This window comes from Alligator mississippiensis, chromosome 2 (assembly GCF_030867095.1).
Source record: "Alligator mississippiensis isolate rAllMis1 chromosome 2, rAllMis1, whole genome shotgun sequence".
Classification (NCBI taxonomy): Eukaryota; Metazoa; Chordata; order Crocodylia; family Alligatoridae; genus Alligator; species Alligator mississippiensis.
In genome coordinates this window covers 172874205-172888977 of record NC_081825.1, presented here as the reverse complement: position 1 = coordinate 172888977, position 14773 = coordinate 172874205, and the positions used below count along the sequence as shown (strand labels likewise).

Sequence of the window (14773 nt, the reverse complement as noted above, 5' to 3'; positions counted from 1 at the left end):
GAAAGTCACCTCACCTCCTACTGGTGCCAGGGCAACTTCCCCCCCCACCCCCTCCAACCTTTGAAATGCTGGGGAGGAAGCACCATTCTGACTCCACAGAAGCTTCTCCTACATGGAGGAGCACCCTCTCACCAAGCACCAGAGACATACTCACCCCACACACACCCAGGGGAATGCCCTGCTCAACTCCCCTGCTCCTGCCCCTCACCCAACAGGCAGCCACTGCCACTGCTTTACCTCAGACCCCTCAGAGTCTCCAGGTGTGGGCACCACCTTCCTCTTAGTGTCATCAGCACTGGGTGGGGGTGACGCCAGCAGCTCCTCCAGCCAGCACGGATCAGAGTGGGACTCAGAACCCCCCAGCAGGTCGGCATCTCCCTCTCCTGGCTCCAGCCTTGCACCCTCCATGCTCTCAAGGGCAGGCCCTGCTTGGGCTAGGCCCAGTGTTGAGTCATCCTCCCAGGAAAAGGCAGCCTTGTCCAGGTGAGCAGTATCAGAGAAGAGGACACAGGGCTGTGTAGAGGGCTCAGCCTGCTCTAGAGCTTGGAGTGGCTCTGTCAGATGAAGAGCAGAATGGACCGACAGTGTGCCCTGCTCCTCCTGAAGAGTGTCCCCCTCTGCCCCAGGGCCCTTCGGCTCAGCTACAGCTACAGCTAGCTCCCTTTGTGCTGTGGGGCCACCAGGACACGTGGCCTCTGCCTCCCCTGCTTTCCCAGCTACCATTTCCCTGCTCCCAGACTCCTCTGCCTTGAACTCTCCCACCTCACTGGGGGCCTCTGTGCTCCCAGTATGTCTACCAGCATCAGGCTGATCTCCTCTCTCACTCCCCAGTTCAGTGCTGGGGTCTCCTTGCCTCAATTCTTCTGCTCCCATGCCAGACCCTTCAGGGCTTGGGGCTGTACCAGGATGGACCAAACCTTCCCCATCCAATTCCCCTCCCTCAGAGATGCTGGAATCACTGGCCTCTTTGATGGGGGACCTGGGAGATGACTCCATTTTCCTCACCCCCAACTCAGGAGCCCGGGAGGGGAAGGCCCACTCAAATGACTGCGACAGGCTCCAATTTGACTTGCCTCCCAAGGACTGCTCTGAGGGAGGACCCCTTCCCTGGGACAAGGCAGCCAATGAGCCTCCCAGTTCTTCCATGCCCAGCCCCTTGGCAGACGGCTGCACTATCCCTTCCGAGGAGCGCCGGAGCCCCAACTGCAGGGGCTGGACCCTCCTCTCACCATCAGGCAGGGACAACTCCACAGGGCCTGTGTATGGCTTGGTGTCCCCAGAGAGTGGAGGGGAGCTGCGTTCAGGATATGGCAAGCTATCAGGGGACCCTGGGGACTGGGTGGGTGCCTCTGGGGATCCTGGGGACTGGGAGACTCTGGGGAGCTCCTGAGCTAGACTGGAGGTGGTTAGAGACTGGAAAGGAGCTTCAGGGGACCCTGGAGAGGAGGTGACCTTGGGGAGGAGTTCAGAGGGGGTGTCGGGGGTTCCTGGTGCTGGGGGACTGTTGCTGCCTGGAGATGTCTCACCAGGACCCTCAGGTGACCCTAGTAAATGGGATACCCCAGGACAGGTCTCAGCTGCAGCATCAGGGGCACCTGGGGCCTGGGCAAGACTAACAGAAATCTTCACCTGAAGCTCAGAAGGGGTGCCAGGGGACCCAGGAGTGACACTGGCAGGGATGCCAGGCACACCTGGGGATGGGAGTTCAGCAAGGGCATCAGGGAAGCCCAGTGCTTGGGCCAGGAGTTCATGAGAGATATAGGGGGGCCCTGGGGCCTGAAAGGGGTTGGCAGAAACACTAGGAGAGCCAGGGGCTGTTTGGTCAGGGAGCTCAACAGCAGCAGCAGGGACTGAGCAGATCTGCAGAAGGGAGACCTGTGGGAAAAGCAAGAAATTGGGTATAATAAGCAATAACCTGTACCAGGCCAGGCCTCAGCACCCCCATATGAGTGACCTCTAACCTCCAAAGACAGCTCTAATACCCACCACACCTTCTGCACCCCAAGCCAGCCCAACCACCACCTCACAGACCTATTTCCCCTATCTCCTGGTACAGCTCCAGCTAACCCCTATTACCCACTCCTGTCCATACCAAGCTTTGCCCCTCGCCCCACCTGTGCAGGACCTTGATCAGTCTGTTAGAATCCAACAGCAGGGGCAAGAGATGCCCTGCTGCCCCCACCCTTTTCCCTGCAGGGAGCGTCTCAATGTGAAATGCAAGGGCCACAAGGAAATTCCCTATGTGACTCAGCCCTGACAGTTACTAACTTCCCTTGGGGCTGCCGCTCCCCATCTCTACTCCTCTCTCTCCCTGCATCTCCAGGATCCCTGCAGCCATGATCATGCCTCATTGCCCACACCCCTCACTCAGCCTTGTTTGCAGGTTCCCACCCAGGCCTAGCCACTGCCTGCATCTTAACTCCCTCTCCGGGAGGGCCCCCAACATCCTCTGATCTAGCAGGGAGGAAACAACAGGCAGAAACAGGAGGAAGAGGAGGAGGAAGAGAAAGTAAGCAAGAGAAAGCTATTATTGTGGCAGCAGAGTGGACACACTGGCCTACAGGGCTCCTGCTCCCCCATTCCCAGTCAGACAGGCCAAGATGGCAACCCCAAGGGGGGCTGGAGAATCAGTCGCATATCACCAGGGATCCAAGTTTTCAGTTTCCCATAGGAAAACGGAACAAAACGCACATTTTTCCTTGTACTGGAGGAAAATGCAGATTTCTCATTTTAACAGAGAAACCTGTGGATTTAGCAAAGAGCTCTCTGCAGGCTGGCAGAGTTCCAGCCTGCAAGGGGCTGGGGGGAGCAGGTAGACGGCGGTCAGGCAGAGGACATGTGCATGTATATGCACATGCCCCGAGGCAGCCTGGAGAGCAGCTCCTTGCAGGTAAGGGTGGTGAGGGAGGGAATTGGGCAGGGCTGGGGCTGCTGCCCAGCTGGGCAGTGTGTGGGGCTTGGGGCCCGGGGCTGCGAGCAACTTGTCCAGGGGGCTGGGTGTGAGGCTGGCTCCTGCAACTGCACACACTCCTGTGGGGGCAGGGAAGACCCGTGCCCCCCAGATCTGTGCACGGGGGTTGGGGGGAGATGGGCACAGTCTGCCCATTGCAGGTTCAGGCTCCCACCCTGCTGCCTTCCCCCAGGGCATCTTCAGCTCAGTGGGTGCAGCCTGGCACTGAAAGGCACAGCAGGACTGAGCAGGAAAGGTGCTTGCCACTGCAAGTTCTGCACTGCCCTGGAGACGCATCCCCAGCATGCGTGGCAGCAGTGAGGGGCACAACCCTGCACTGCCGCCCCCACTGCTTTGCCAGGGCAGCGCACGCTTTGCCAGGGCAGCGCGGAGCTCGCAGCAGCAAGCAGCTTCCCTGCAGGGCCCTACTTTGCCCTGCAGTACTGGGTCATACCTGCCAGGCTGCAGAGGCCCTGGGGGAGGGCAGGAGCCTGAGCCTGCACTCATCCCCACACATAGATCTTGGGGGCACCAATCTCCCCTGCTCCCCCAAGAGTATGCACAGTGGCGGGGAGTTGGCCCCACCCCACCCAAGCCTGTAGCAGACAGGCAGCAGTGGGGGAAAGCCAGGCTCTGCTCTGCTGCAGCAGCTGCCACCTTCTGCTGGGGGTATAGGGCTGCGGACCCAGGTCCATGGCCCAGTAGCTCTGACAGCTGGAGACCCATTCCAGCAGGGCGGGGGGGCCTTTCATTTTAATCATATATTTTGGGGTTTTTATCAGAGAATTTGCAATTTTTTATCAGGGAAAACCAGGACCCCCGCCCATCACCAAGTGTGAGAGGAAGGGAGTTAATAGTTAATTTCTTGCTGGTTCTTATCTCCTTGGCAGAGAGGAGGGCGAGAAGAGGGGCTTTCCCATCCTGTCCTGCCCCACCCTCAGTGCCAAGGGGGTTTGGCAGTGGGCCCAGAGGGACGCACCCTCACACTGCATACCTGTTGGGTCACTGAGCGCAATGCAGTGAGTCACTGCTGCTCATTGTTCAGAGCCAGGCTGAGAAGATAATGCTGAGATCCCAGCATTGGACAGGGCTGAGAGAGCCAAGGGGACTAGGCCCAGCCTACACGCTTCTTCCAAGAGACTCTGGCTTGTGCACTGGCCTGCTCTCCTGCTTCCTTCCCATCACTACAGCAATGAAGCCTGAGTGGGCCTGAGATCCTCACAGCCCTGTGCAGGACATCTGAGCTCCCAATATCCCACCAGTCCTAGAGTGGGGGCGAAAGGAAGAGATGCAGAAGCCAGTTCCCTACTGCCTGGCAGAGAAAGAAGAAAAGAGAAACGCACCCCAGAGGGAGGGAGCCCAGGAGGAGACAGGAGAGCACTGAAGGAGAGAGCCCAGTAGAGCAGATGCCGCGCTGTGGGGGCCAAGTTGAGAACTCACACCAGGGGTGGACAGCAGCCTTCTGTGTCCCGATGAATCTCCATCACAGCTGGTGCTGGCTGGGGAGGCTCTGAGGAAAGAAAAGTGAAGCATGGGGGTTACGAGCAGGCAGCCAGGACCCCTCCTGCTCAGACCCCTGAGAGCCCTGCACTGGCTGGAGAGAGAAGGAGGCATGGCTCTCTGGGGATCTCTTTCCAACCGAGGAGGTCAAGGGTCTCTTCTAGGCCCTGCTATACATTTCCTTTGGGTGTGAGCTACACTGTGTGGAGCTAGAACCCCACTCCACACCAGCTCCCTGCCCAGCCTTTCATCCCAGCTTTCCCGCACCCATTCTCTCTTTCCCTCTCCAGTCTCACCAGGATCCACCTCTTGCCTACCACCCTGCCTTTGGATGGGTCTCCTTTTTCTCCATTCCATGGACCTTCACACCTACCTTCCAGGCCAAATCCCTCCTGTACCAAATTCGGCTGCTGCCTATGACTGACTTTCCACATGTCTTCTCACTCCAGCATAGGACCTTCCCTGTCCCAAACCTTTTCCCATGCCCAAACCCAGTCCCACTTTCCCTCACTGCATCCCCCCAGCCCCTGCCTCTTCAAAGCGGTAGAACAAGGCTGGGGACCAACTGGTTAAGCAGCAGCTCTTCAGAAAAGGATGTGGGGGTTACAGTGAGGAATAAGCAGAATATGAGCCAACAGCGTACCATTGTTGCAAAGACGACTAACGGCATACTGGGTGGAATTAGTAGGAGTGTTGCCAGCAGATTGAGGGAAGAGATTATTCCCCTCTATTCTGCACTGGTGAGGCCACAGCACGAGTACTGTGTCCAATTTTGGGCCCACCACTACAGATAGGACGTAGACAAATTGGAGAGAGTAGAGCAGAGGACAACAAAAATGGCTAGTCGGCTGGGGCACGTGACTTCTGAGGAAAGGCTGAGGAAACTGGGCTTATTTAGTCTGGAGAGAAGACAACTGAGGGGGGATTTAATAACAGCCTTCAACCACCTGAAGGGTGGTTCCAAAAAGGATGGAGCTAGACTGTTCTCAATAGTGGCAGATGACAGAACAGGGAACTAGGCATCAAGTTGCAGCAAGGGAAGTTTAGATTAGATATTAGGAAAAACTTCAGCATGAGGAGGGTAATAAGCTACTGGAATGCGTTACCCGGAAAGGTTGTAGAATCTCCATCCTTGGAGGTTTTTAAGACCTAGGTAGACAAAGCTTTGGCTGGGATGATATAGTTGGGGATGGCCCTGCTTTGAGCAGAGTATTGATCTAGATGCCCCCCCTGAGGTCCCTTCCAACCCAAATTTTCTATGATTCTATAAAAACCCACACCTGCACAGCACAGAACCCAGGCTTTCAGGGACAGAACACAGCATGGACATACAGAGCAGATTTAAGTGACAAAGTTTTGCTAATATAGCACTGTCAGTTAGGAACATGAAAAAGTCATCCTTCCCCAACTGACAGCACTCTGTCAAAAATCTTCCTCCGCTATGCAGACACAACTTAAACCAGGGGGAAAAGTCTTTCTGTTAAGACAGCTAACAGCTGGTCATTCCAGGTGGTGGCTCTACTAGTACAGCAGGAGAACCTGCCTGCTGAGTTATGTTGTGCCTACCAGGGGTGCAGTGCTCCCCTTAGGAAGCCCTGGTCCCACTGCAAAAAATTAACAGCAGAACCTCCATACAGGCCATCCTTCCATAGCAACAGGACCCTCTTCCTGCTAGCAGAGTTATGCCACTTCTGCTTAGAGAGAAAGGCTTCTGATGGCAACAAGTATGGTTATATGCTCCCACACCTGCTAGATGCTGCAGCCCCTCCGTCAACTGTTGCCTGTCCCACTGGGGCTGCAACAGGCTAGCAGAAACAAGGTGCAGCACTGGTGGCTTGGCAGTGACAGCTGTCAGCAGAGGCCAGTGAAGACGGACAAGACCAAAGTGGCTCACTTGGGTTCAGCTAAGCACCCTTCCTGGCAACTCCAGATGAAGCAAAGTCTTGTCCACTGATTAACTCACCGAGCAGGTGACTCCTTGGTGACAGGAGCTGAGCATCTGGCCTCAGAGATACTCTAAGACAAAGCACTCCCTGGGCCAACCATGCAACATGACTCTGCTCTAACAGAGCCGCCCAATGTGAGATTTGGTAGAAAAGACCCTTGTGGATGTTCCCAGCTGGGTTTAAAGCCAAGTTACCTGGGGTGTGGTTTCCCCAGTAGATCTGAGGTTGGATTTTTTTCCCCACCATTCTAGCTATAGTGCGTGAGCCTCTGACCTGAGCATCACAGCACTTCTAAATTTGCTCGTGCCAGGATAGCTGGTTCCTGTACAAAAGGTAACTTTTTCTGTGGGCAGCAGAAATAAAGCTGTCATGGGGAATGCTACATGCATCCTGGAATGCATATTCAACCCCCTGCTTGACAGCGTACGCCAATCTTGGAGGAATCAGGAGAGGGCTAACATGTGGGGCACAGATGACCCCATGCTGACTACTGCAGGGCTTTTGCCCCTTCCTGTGCAGCTGCAGGTGCCAGCCAATGAGTGCTGTTTTACCCAGGGCATAAACAGGAGACTATAATCCCCTTCCTTGAGTTCTGTCCGATTCCCCTCAGAGGAGACCTGCCTCAGCCCCACCACCAAGTTTCTACCTGTTTCCAGTTACTCACAATTCAATGCAAAGTTACTTTCATACCAACCCATGCAAGAACAGGCAATGTAACCCTGGAAAGCTAGCAACAGTCCTCTGCCCCCTACCACCCAGGGCCACCTGCCCCTCACCTTGTCGTAGGCACGGTGTCAGAGTCGCTCTCTGCTGCTCCACCTGGGGGCTCGAGCAAGTGCTGTCCATTAGAACTTGGGCATGGGCAGGAGGAAGAGGGAAGGGAGCCCAACTCATTCCTGGGAGGCTCTTTGCTCTCCAGAGCTTCAGGAGGCAGGAAGTCCCTGGAAGCTTCAAAAATGAAGGTGGTGTCACTCTCGCCCACCTCCTCACTGCTGGCACGTCTCCAAAAGGCAGTGAAGCCCTTAGGTGTGAAGTAGGAGCCACTGTCAGAGCTGAAAGAACGCAGGGCCCAAGCCCTGTCAGGGCTGAGCGGCCCCTCCTTACGAGGTTGGTCCATCTTGGCTAGGATCTCCTCCACTGTGGTGCCAGGGAAGCGCTCTGGCTTGGTTGCCACTGGCACTGGTTTCACCTTGAAGGGAGAGGTCATTTTGCGGGTCCCCAGGAGTCCCACAGCCTGCGGCATCACGGGAGAAGACCTTCCTTCCTCCCTTGGTACGCAAGGCAAATCTTCAGCTGTGAGCACTGCTGAAGCCAGAACCCCGGCACCAGGTGTGGGAGAAGAACCCCTTTTCCCATTGGTGGCCTCTCCCATGGAGCTCTTGAGGCTGAAAGCGGGGCGCTTAACAACACTGCTGAACCCAGCACTGTATGGCTTAGGACCTGCCAAGCGGTTGATCTTCTCAGCAGAAGGCAGCTCGGTACGGGTGTTTCGCACCCCAAGGGACAGCAATGGGGTACAGGGCTTCACTGGCACAGCTGGCTTGGGCAGCATGCGGGGTTTAGGCCTGACCGGAGGTTTTGGGCGAGTGTCACCTGCATGGAGAGAAGGGGTGGGAGTGTGCCTCAGAGCCAAACCTCACGGAAGAGGCAATGACAGCCTCCCCCGCCACAGGAGAGTGGTCTAGCACCATGACCGTGGGCTGCAAGGGAGGAGCCCTGTCCAGGGCCTGTGCTCAGTGTCAAAGGGGGTTCTGTGAAGGCAGTACCAGAGTGAGAACTCAAACCTGTCTCCTAGATGGACCTCAAAATAGTGGAAGTGATCAAGGTCTCAGCCCCATGATCCTGCTTCCCACCCTCACGCAGAATAAGAGACAACGCCCCTTAGAGGGAAGAAGCCCCATATCCCACTCCCCATTACCTAAACTAGCAAAGGCCCCCAGGCTCAAGGTAGATCAGAGCTAGCACCCCACACCCCATTTCCTAATATCCTTCCCTGGTGTCACCTGAACTGTGACACTTCCTGCCCCACCTTTTCCCCACCTCTCGCTCCAGGGAAATATTAGGAACTCTGCCACCCCTCCCTCCAAGCCCAAACATCCCACCTCCACTCAGCTCCTCTTCCCCAGAGCACAGACCTGACTCAGGGCCACCAGACAGCTGCCCAGCCCCATCATCCCTACTGCCATTGGAGGGGGTGCAGGGAAATGGAGGGTGCAGGGGCTGAGGCTGGAAGGCCATGGTGGAAGCTGGAATTGAGTCTTGATGGATGCAGTGCATGCGTCAGCCCCTATAGAGAGGAGAGGGATGTTACAGGATGACGAGACAGGAAAGGAACAGGTAGTGCCTCCCTACAGGACATGCACTCCCTACAGTGCCTCCCTACAGGATTTCCCAGCAGACCCCTCAGAATTTGGTCCCCTCACACCTAGCTGGTCAGTTCCCCCCCAGCTCCTCCTGAAAAGACCCCTTTCCAGAGCTGCACCCTGCAGCCCCATCTTTGTATCAACCCTGCCCCCAGTTCACCTTGCCCCACAGCAAGGGAAGCAGCTGAGACCCAGCTGGACGGCATGGGTTCTGCCTCTTACCATCAGAGCCAGCTCCCCTCAGCTCCAACACCACATAGCCCTATCTGCACCCCAACCTTCCAGGACCCCAAGTCCATGCACAACTCACAACTGCCCTATGCACAGTGCCAGCCCCCCAGTTCCTCCCCTCCCCTCCTCCATACACTGTGCTAACACGCACGCACTATGCCCAACTTCCCCAGACTCTTTCCCTTCCGGTACCAGATGCCACCCCTTTTGATCCCACCATTGCATGCCTTCCTTCCCCATGTGGCTCACCTTCCCTGCAGCTGCCTCATCTCTGAGCTTGGACAGCACAGCAATGTCAGAGGCCCTGAGCAGGACAGGCACAGAAAAGGAGCGGGAGCTGGAGCAGGGAGGGAGGGAGGGAGCTGGAGCAGGGAGAGAGCTGGTGTCTCGCACAAGCTCCTGTGACTCACGCTGCAGGGACGGGAAAAACCCGCTCGGCTTAGCTTTGCAAGCCCAGCGGGCCTGTGCCTTGTCTGGCCCTGCCCTCTCCTCCCTTCCCCCTCCCCCAACCTTCCTCCCTTTCCACACCCTCTTTTACCCCATTCCCCCTGCCTTCCCCTCCCTCCGCCTTGCTGCACTCCCCGTTCTGCCCCTCCACGCTCCTCCCTTTGCTGCCCCTTCTCCACCACACTGCCTCCTGTTGCCCTGCCCCTCCATCCTCCCCATTCCATGACCCTTCCCCTCCCCGCCTGCCTCACTCCTTTCTTTGCCCGCCCTTCCGTTCTGCCCCCTCCTCCTGCCCCACTCCTCCCTTCCATACCCTTTCCCCCTCCTGTGCTGCCCTTCCCTTCCATGCCCCCTCCCTTCCTCTCTCCTCCTCCCCTGCCCCACTTTCTCCCCCACCAACCCCTTCTCTTGCCTGTCACTCTCTCCCTTGCCTGCCCCTGCAGAGCTATGGGAACGGTCCCCCCCCACCCAGTCTCCAGGGAACTGACATCACGGCTGCACAGTCCAAACCCGGATAAACAGAGCTGGGGAGGGCACATCTGGAAGACATCCCCCCCAATCCCACACTCCCCCCCAGCTCTTCCATTTCCCAATCACTTGGCGCAGTGCTGGAATTCAATGAGGTAAAGCCAGGGCCTGGTCCCGTTGCTGTGGCAACACCCTCCCACTAGATTTCGGGAGAGGGCCAGATCGTGGCCAAGCAGAGAGCGTGTCCTAGCACAGCCAAGACTGGACACCATCTCGGAGTCTCCCCTGACCCCAGGCTCAGCCCACCCCCCTCCTCCTGCACAGCTACTAGGGCATGACCACTCCCAGGCCAGCAAAGTGCCAAGGCAGGGGCCAAGAAAGCAACTGCATAAAGCATGGGGCAGGCTGTAGGGAATTGAGCCATGAGCAGGACCCAATGACCCCCTTCTATCTTACCCCCCCCACCTTGTGCCCTACACCTCCTACCCCACACACTGCCCCAATCACTGTTCCCCCCCTTTCCCCGATGCACACCCCCTATCCCAATATGTAGACACTCCTTCTACACTGCATCCCCTCCCTAGACCCCAATTTGTCCCCCAGTGGTGCTGATACCCCAACTCTCCATCCATACTATGACCCCTCCATAAACCCCAACACAGCCCTGCCTGTAGTGCCAAAAGCCACTGAATATCCAACCACACTGTGCCCCCTCCTGACACTGACTCACCTCAAAACTGCACCAGTATCTGTCCTTCCCTCTGCACTGGGTCCCCTCCCCATAACCCAATTCATCTGTCCCACGGGTGCCAACATCCTTACCTTCCACCCACGCTTCACCCCCCCCCTGCCCCCCCCTCCCCATAATGTCCATATCCCTTCTTGCTCCACAAGTTCAGAACTTATATTCTCAGGCTTTCCTCCAATAACTCCTCCTGCTTTTCCCCACCACTGAGAAAGCATTGGCTGGGCACTGCCCAGTCTCCCTCTTCTGGCATCACCTGGGCTTCTGACTTAGTCACCCCCAGTGACGTGCAAAGCTGTAGTACAATCTCACAGATGAGTGAGTGAGTCTCAGTCATTCTACAGACTATGGACCATCAGACTACTCTGAGCCAGGACCAGGGTCCAAATATGGCCTCTCCTAAAGCCTGCCGAGGGGTGCATTGTCCAATAAAGGCATTCCTGGAAGGAGTCTGTCCTTCCTAAACCTTACCCCCTCTCCACTGGGGGAACCCCACACATGCCCCTGAACTCACCCTGCCAGCCCCCATCAGGAAAGCATGCCCGAGTATTTGTCCCACAGAGCATCTCTCCAGCCATGTCCCCAGGCACTCTCTCTCAGCCAAGTGCTAGATGCAGCCAAGTGCGGCACAGCACCATTCAATTAGAGCACATTCTGTCCCCAGGTGCAGAACCAAGTGGGAAGAGAATTAGGCAAGATGAAAGACCTGCCAGATGGCCCCAGAGATAGCAGAGAGGGAGAGGGGGTCACAATGGGGGGCATCCTGAGAAGGCAGATCAAGGGGGACAAGTGGAGAAGAGCTGATTTATGTTTCCTGGGCTGGGCAGTCCCTGGAAAAGGGGCTCAAGGCAGGAAAGGCTGAGCTGAAGGGAAGCCAGGCAGCATTTTCTACCCAGGTGGGAACATAGAGAGTGGATCCAGACCTCTGAAGAGAGAGGGGAACCAGGAACTCAGAAGAGGGGGAATATAAGGGGCAGGGGCAGAGCACATCTCCTAGCAAAGGGCTCTAGGAAGAGGGGGACAGATCAGGCCAAAAGATACCTTGACAGGAGAGAAGGCCGTGGGCGTAAGAGAGGCTCTTGGTGGGGGACAGTCATCCTTCTCATGAGTTCATTCAGGCCAGGCCCATGCTACAGGTGTTGGCCCAGGGGCATCAAGAGCCATAGTATTAGCCAAAGCCTGTTTTCACTAGCACAGCTGGTTTTGATGGAACAAGGATTGTTACATCAGTACAAAACACCACTTTACTAGGCTGTCCACGTCCACACTAAGAACACAGACAGCACAGCAAAGCCCACTAGCATCCCTGTAGCAGCAGGGTGCTCCTGGTACAGACACAGGCCTGGTCTATGCTGGAAAAAGCTTTGCTGTCAGCAACCTCCTTCCTATCTACAAAAGATCACTTCTGCCAGAAGAGTTTATACCATCCCCAAAGGGATGCAGTCTCCCAAAAGACCAAGCCAGCATGCCTGTGTCTATGCTACAAGGATGTATTTGGTAGCTGTGCTGGTCTGAGACAAAAAGAAATGCAAAACTTTGCAAGTTTATTTTCTACCTATGGGGACTTTTACCATCTTCCCTCAGCTTGAAAAAGGGTACATGTGCCCAAATGCTTGCAAAAAAAGATAATTTTTTTGCAATGTCTTAGTCTTATAAAAGGTATCATCTCTGAACCAAGAGTTCTAGAGTTTTTAATTTCTTTGCGTCTATGCTAGACATTTCAGTTGCCTAGCTGTATTGGTCAGGGACCACAACTCTTCACCTTCTGACCAACAGAGCTATAACCAGCAGCAGACTACAGCACAGGCCTGACTCTACCACATGCCTGTTGCTACCATCAGCGCTCAGGTCACCCTGAGAAGTGGGCATAAGGGAACCAAGGCGAAATGAGAAGAAAGCCCCAGCTATCTCCAGGGTCGAGAGCAGGGGACTCCCAGCAGAGGACGAATAGCGTGTAGCATCAGACCAGGAATATTAGAGCAAGAACCCTCAGATACAATGACTAGGAGCCAAAAGTTCACCTGTAGTAGAAGGGCAAAGGCAAAGAGATGGAGCCTTCTGCTCCTGCCCCAGAAAGGAACAGCTCACTAGCAGCTTGGTGGAAGGTAGTTGGGAGCCACAATCAAAAGGAAACTGAGTGAAACCAGCTCTAGGGACTGAGAGACCGAGTGGGGCAAGCCCAAGCATCAAGGCTTAGTGGTGCCATCACTACAGCAGCAATGCCAACTCTCACAAAACAGTTGTGAGATTCCCGATTTCCAAATCAAATTAACGCTAACTCATGATCTCAGGATATAACCCTCAAATCACAGGACTTTTCTACTGGCGCATAGAGTGCACCCAGCTGGTAAGTTTGTGGAGGGGAAAGGAAGTGGGGGCAGATCGAGGCCCCTATGGTGAGGGAGGGAGTGGGGTAGGAGCTGGGGTTAATGGGGCGCACTGGCCGCGCAGCATGTCCCCTGACAACAGGAAACATACTGGCACTGTGTGGCTGAGCTCCTGGGGCAAAGGCACCAAGGCACAGAGCTCTGAGCCTGCAGCCTCTCTCTGCCTCGTGGGGGGCACATGAACTCCATGCCTCCCCGGGGGTGTGCACAGCTGTGGGTAGCTGCCCCCCACCCCTGGATGACCTGCCCTGGCTCTGGGGCCACATTTATCCCAGCCCCTGCCTCACTCCTTCTCTCACTACAGGGGCCAGATCAAAGCCCCTTCCCCTCCACTTACCAGCTGGGTGCTGTCCCTCTGTGTGTCCGTGTGTGTGTGTGTCTGTGTCCGTGTGTGTGTCCCTCACTCCCAAGCCACAGCCCCCCCAGCCTTGCTGCTGCCCCTCACTCCTGACCCACAGTACCCCACATCCTGCTAGTACAGGCAGGGCCCCCCACCCTCATCCCCCAGCTCCTTCGTAAACAACCCCTGACACACGCACACACTTCAAAAATAGCATCGCATGATTTACATGCCAATCTCTTGATTTTTTTTTTAAGTGTTTGTCTCATGACTTGGCATGGTGGGGTTGCAACGCAGCTACAAGGAGCCAAGCCCCGGAGGCAGGAACAGGAACATTCCTCCGCCTCCCCAGCCCCAGAAAACCTGGCAAGGGGCGCGCTGTGTGCACTGCACCGCACCGCACCGCAGCGCCCTCCCGCCCGCCTTGGCACCAGCCTGTGCCCCAAGGGCCCAGGGGCGCGCGGATCACACCCGGGGCGGCCCCGCCCCGGCCCGGGCCTGGGGCCCGCACCCGCCTGCGCGCGCAGCCGCACGCGTAGGCCCCCCCCCGCGCCGCCCCCGGCCTCAGCCCCGCGGCACCCCGCCGCCCCGGCCAGCCGGCCGGGCGGGCGGGCACGCACGGGGTCCCGCACCCCCGCCGCTCACCCGCTAAGCTCCGCGCCGCACCGCCCGCGTCCTCCACCCTGCATATTCATGAGCCCCGCCCGCCCCTGCTGCATATGCATGAGGCGCGCGGCTGCCGCCCGTAGCCCCGCCCCGCTCACGTGTCGCCAACATGTCATGGCGGGCCGGCTGCGCAAGCCGCGGGAGGGGGGCGGGGCTCCGCTGTGCCATTGAGGGCGGCTAGAGCGGCCCCGCGGCTGCCCCAGGTCCAGGCGCCTGCAGCCCCCCCCGGCGGGGGGCTCCGACCATGCAGGAGCTAGGGCTGTAGCTCCGTCGTGCCCAGGGGCGCTCCTCGCGTGTCGCCCCCCCGCGCCCAGGGCCCGTCCCGCACAGCTTGAGCAGCTAAACCTGGTGCGGCACGCTTTAACCAGTGCGTTAGGAATTTTAAACCCAAAATTTACACCCCGGCTTCTCAACCCCTGCCTGGGAGACAGCCTCCCTTCAACTTACTTAGGGATGACCCTACCTCGAGGGCAGGACGGGACTAGATGGCCCTTGCAGCCCGCCTTCCCTGGGGCCCCCTCTGGAGGGCAAGCAGGATCGTGGTGCTGGAGCTCTAAAGCTAGTTCAGGTGAAGCCCCTCCACTCTTGCACCCCTCCACACAATCACCCCCGCCGTCCACAGCTCTCCCTGTCCTGCTCCCCAAAGCCTGCCCGAGCTGCAGCGACAAACAACGGAAGCTGGGGCAAGCACTTCTCAGTACACTGGATGCAAAACCTTCTCTTCAACATG

The 14773-nt window shown here is 57.1% G+C and overlaps 1 protein-coding gene across 4 annotated transcripts in view; it reads right to left on the bottom strand.

Moving 5' to 3' along the window:
- The window catches only part of TNKS1BP1 (tankyrase 1 binding protein 1), a 30097-nt gene extending 15971 nt beyond the window's left edge, over positions 1-14126 (bottom strand). For 2 of the 4 annotated variants that reach the window (XM_019485793.2, XM_019485794.2), the window contains exons 1-5: positions 9240-9401; positions 8532-8683; positions 7173-7989; positions 4391-4460; positions 238-1875 (exon numbers count right to left, since the gene is read on the bottom strand). In XM_019485793.2, coding sequence (XP_019341338.1) covers positions 238-1875; positions 4391-4460; positions 7173-7989; positions 8532-8673 — 2667 coding nt within the window. In that variant the 5' untranslated portion in view covers positions 8674-8683; positions 9240-9401. Of the gene's footprint in view, positions 1-237; positions 1876-4390; positions 4461-7172; positions 7990-8531; positions 8684-9239; positions 9402-14022 lie in introns of those variants that run through there. The other 2 variants (XM_014597154.3, XM_014597156.3) reach the window with 2 other exon arrangements.
- Positions 14127-14773: the final 647 nt, after the last annotated feature.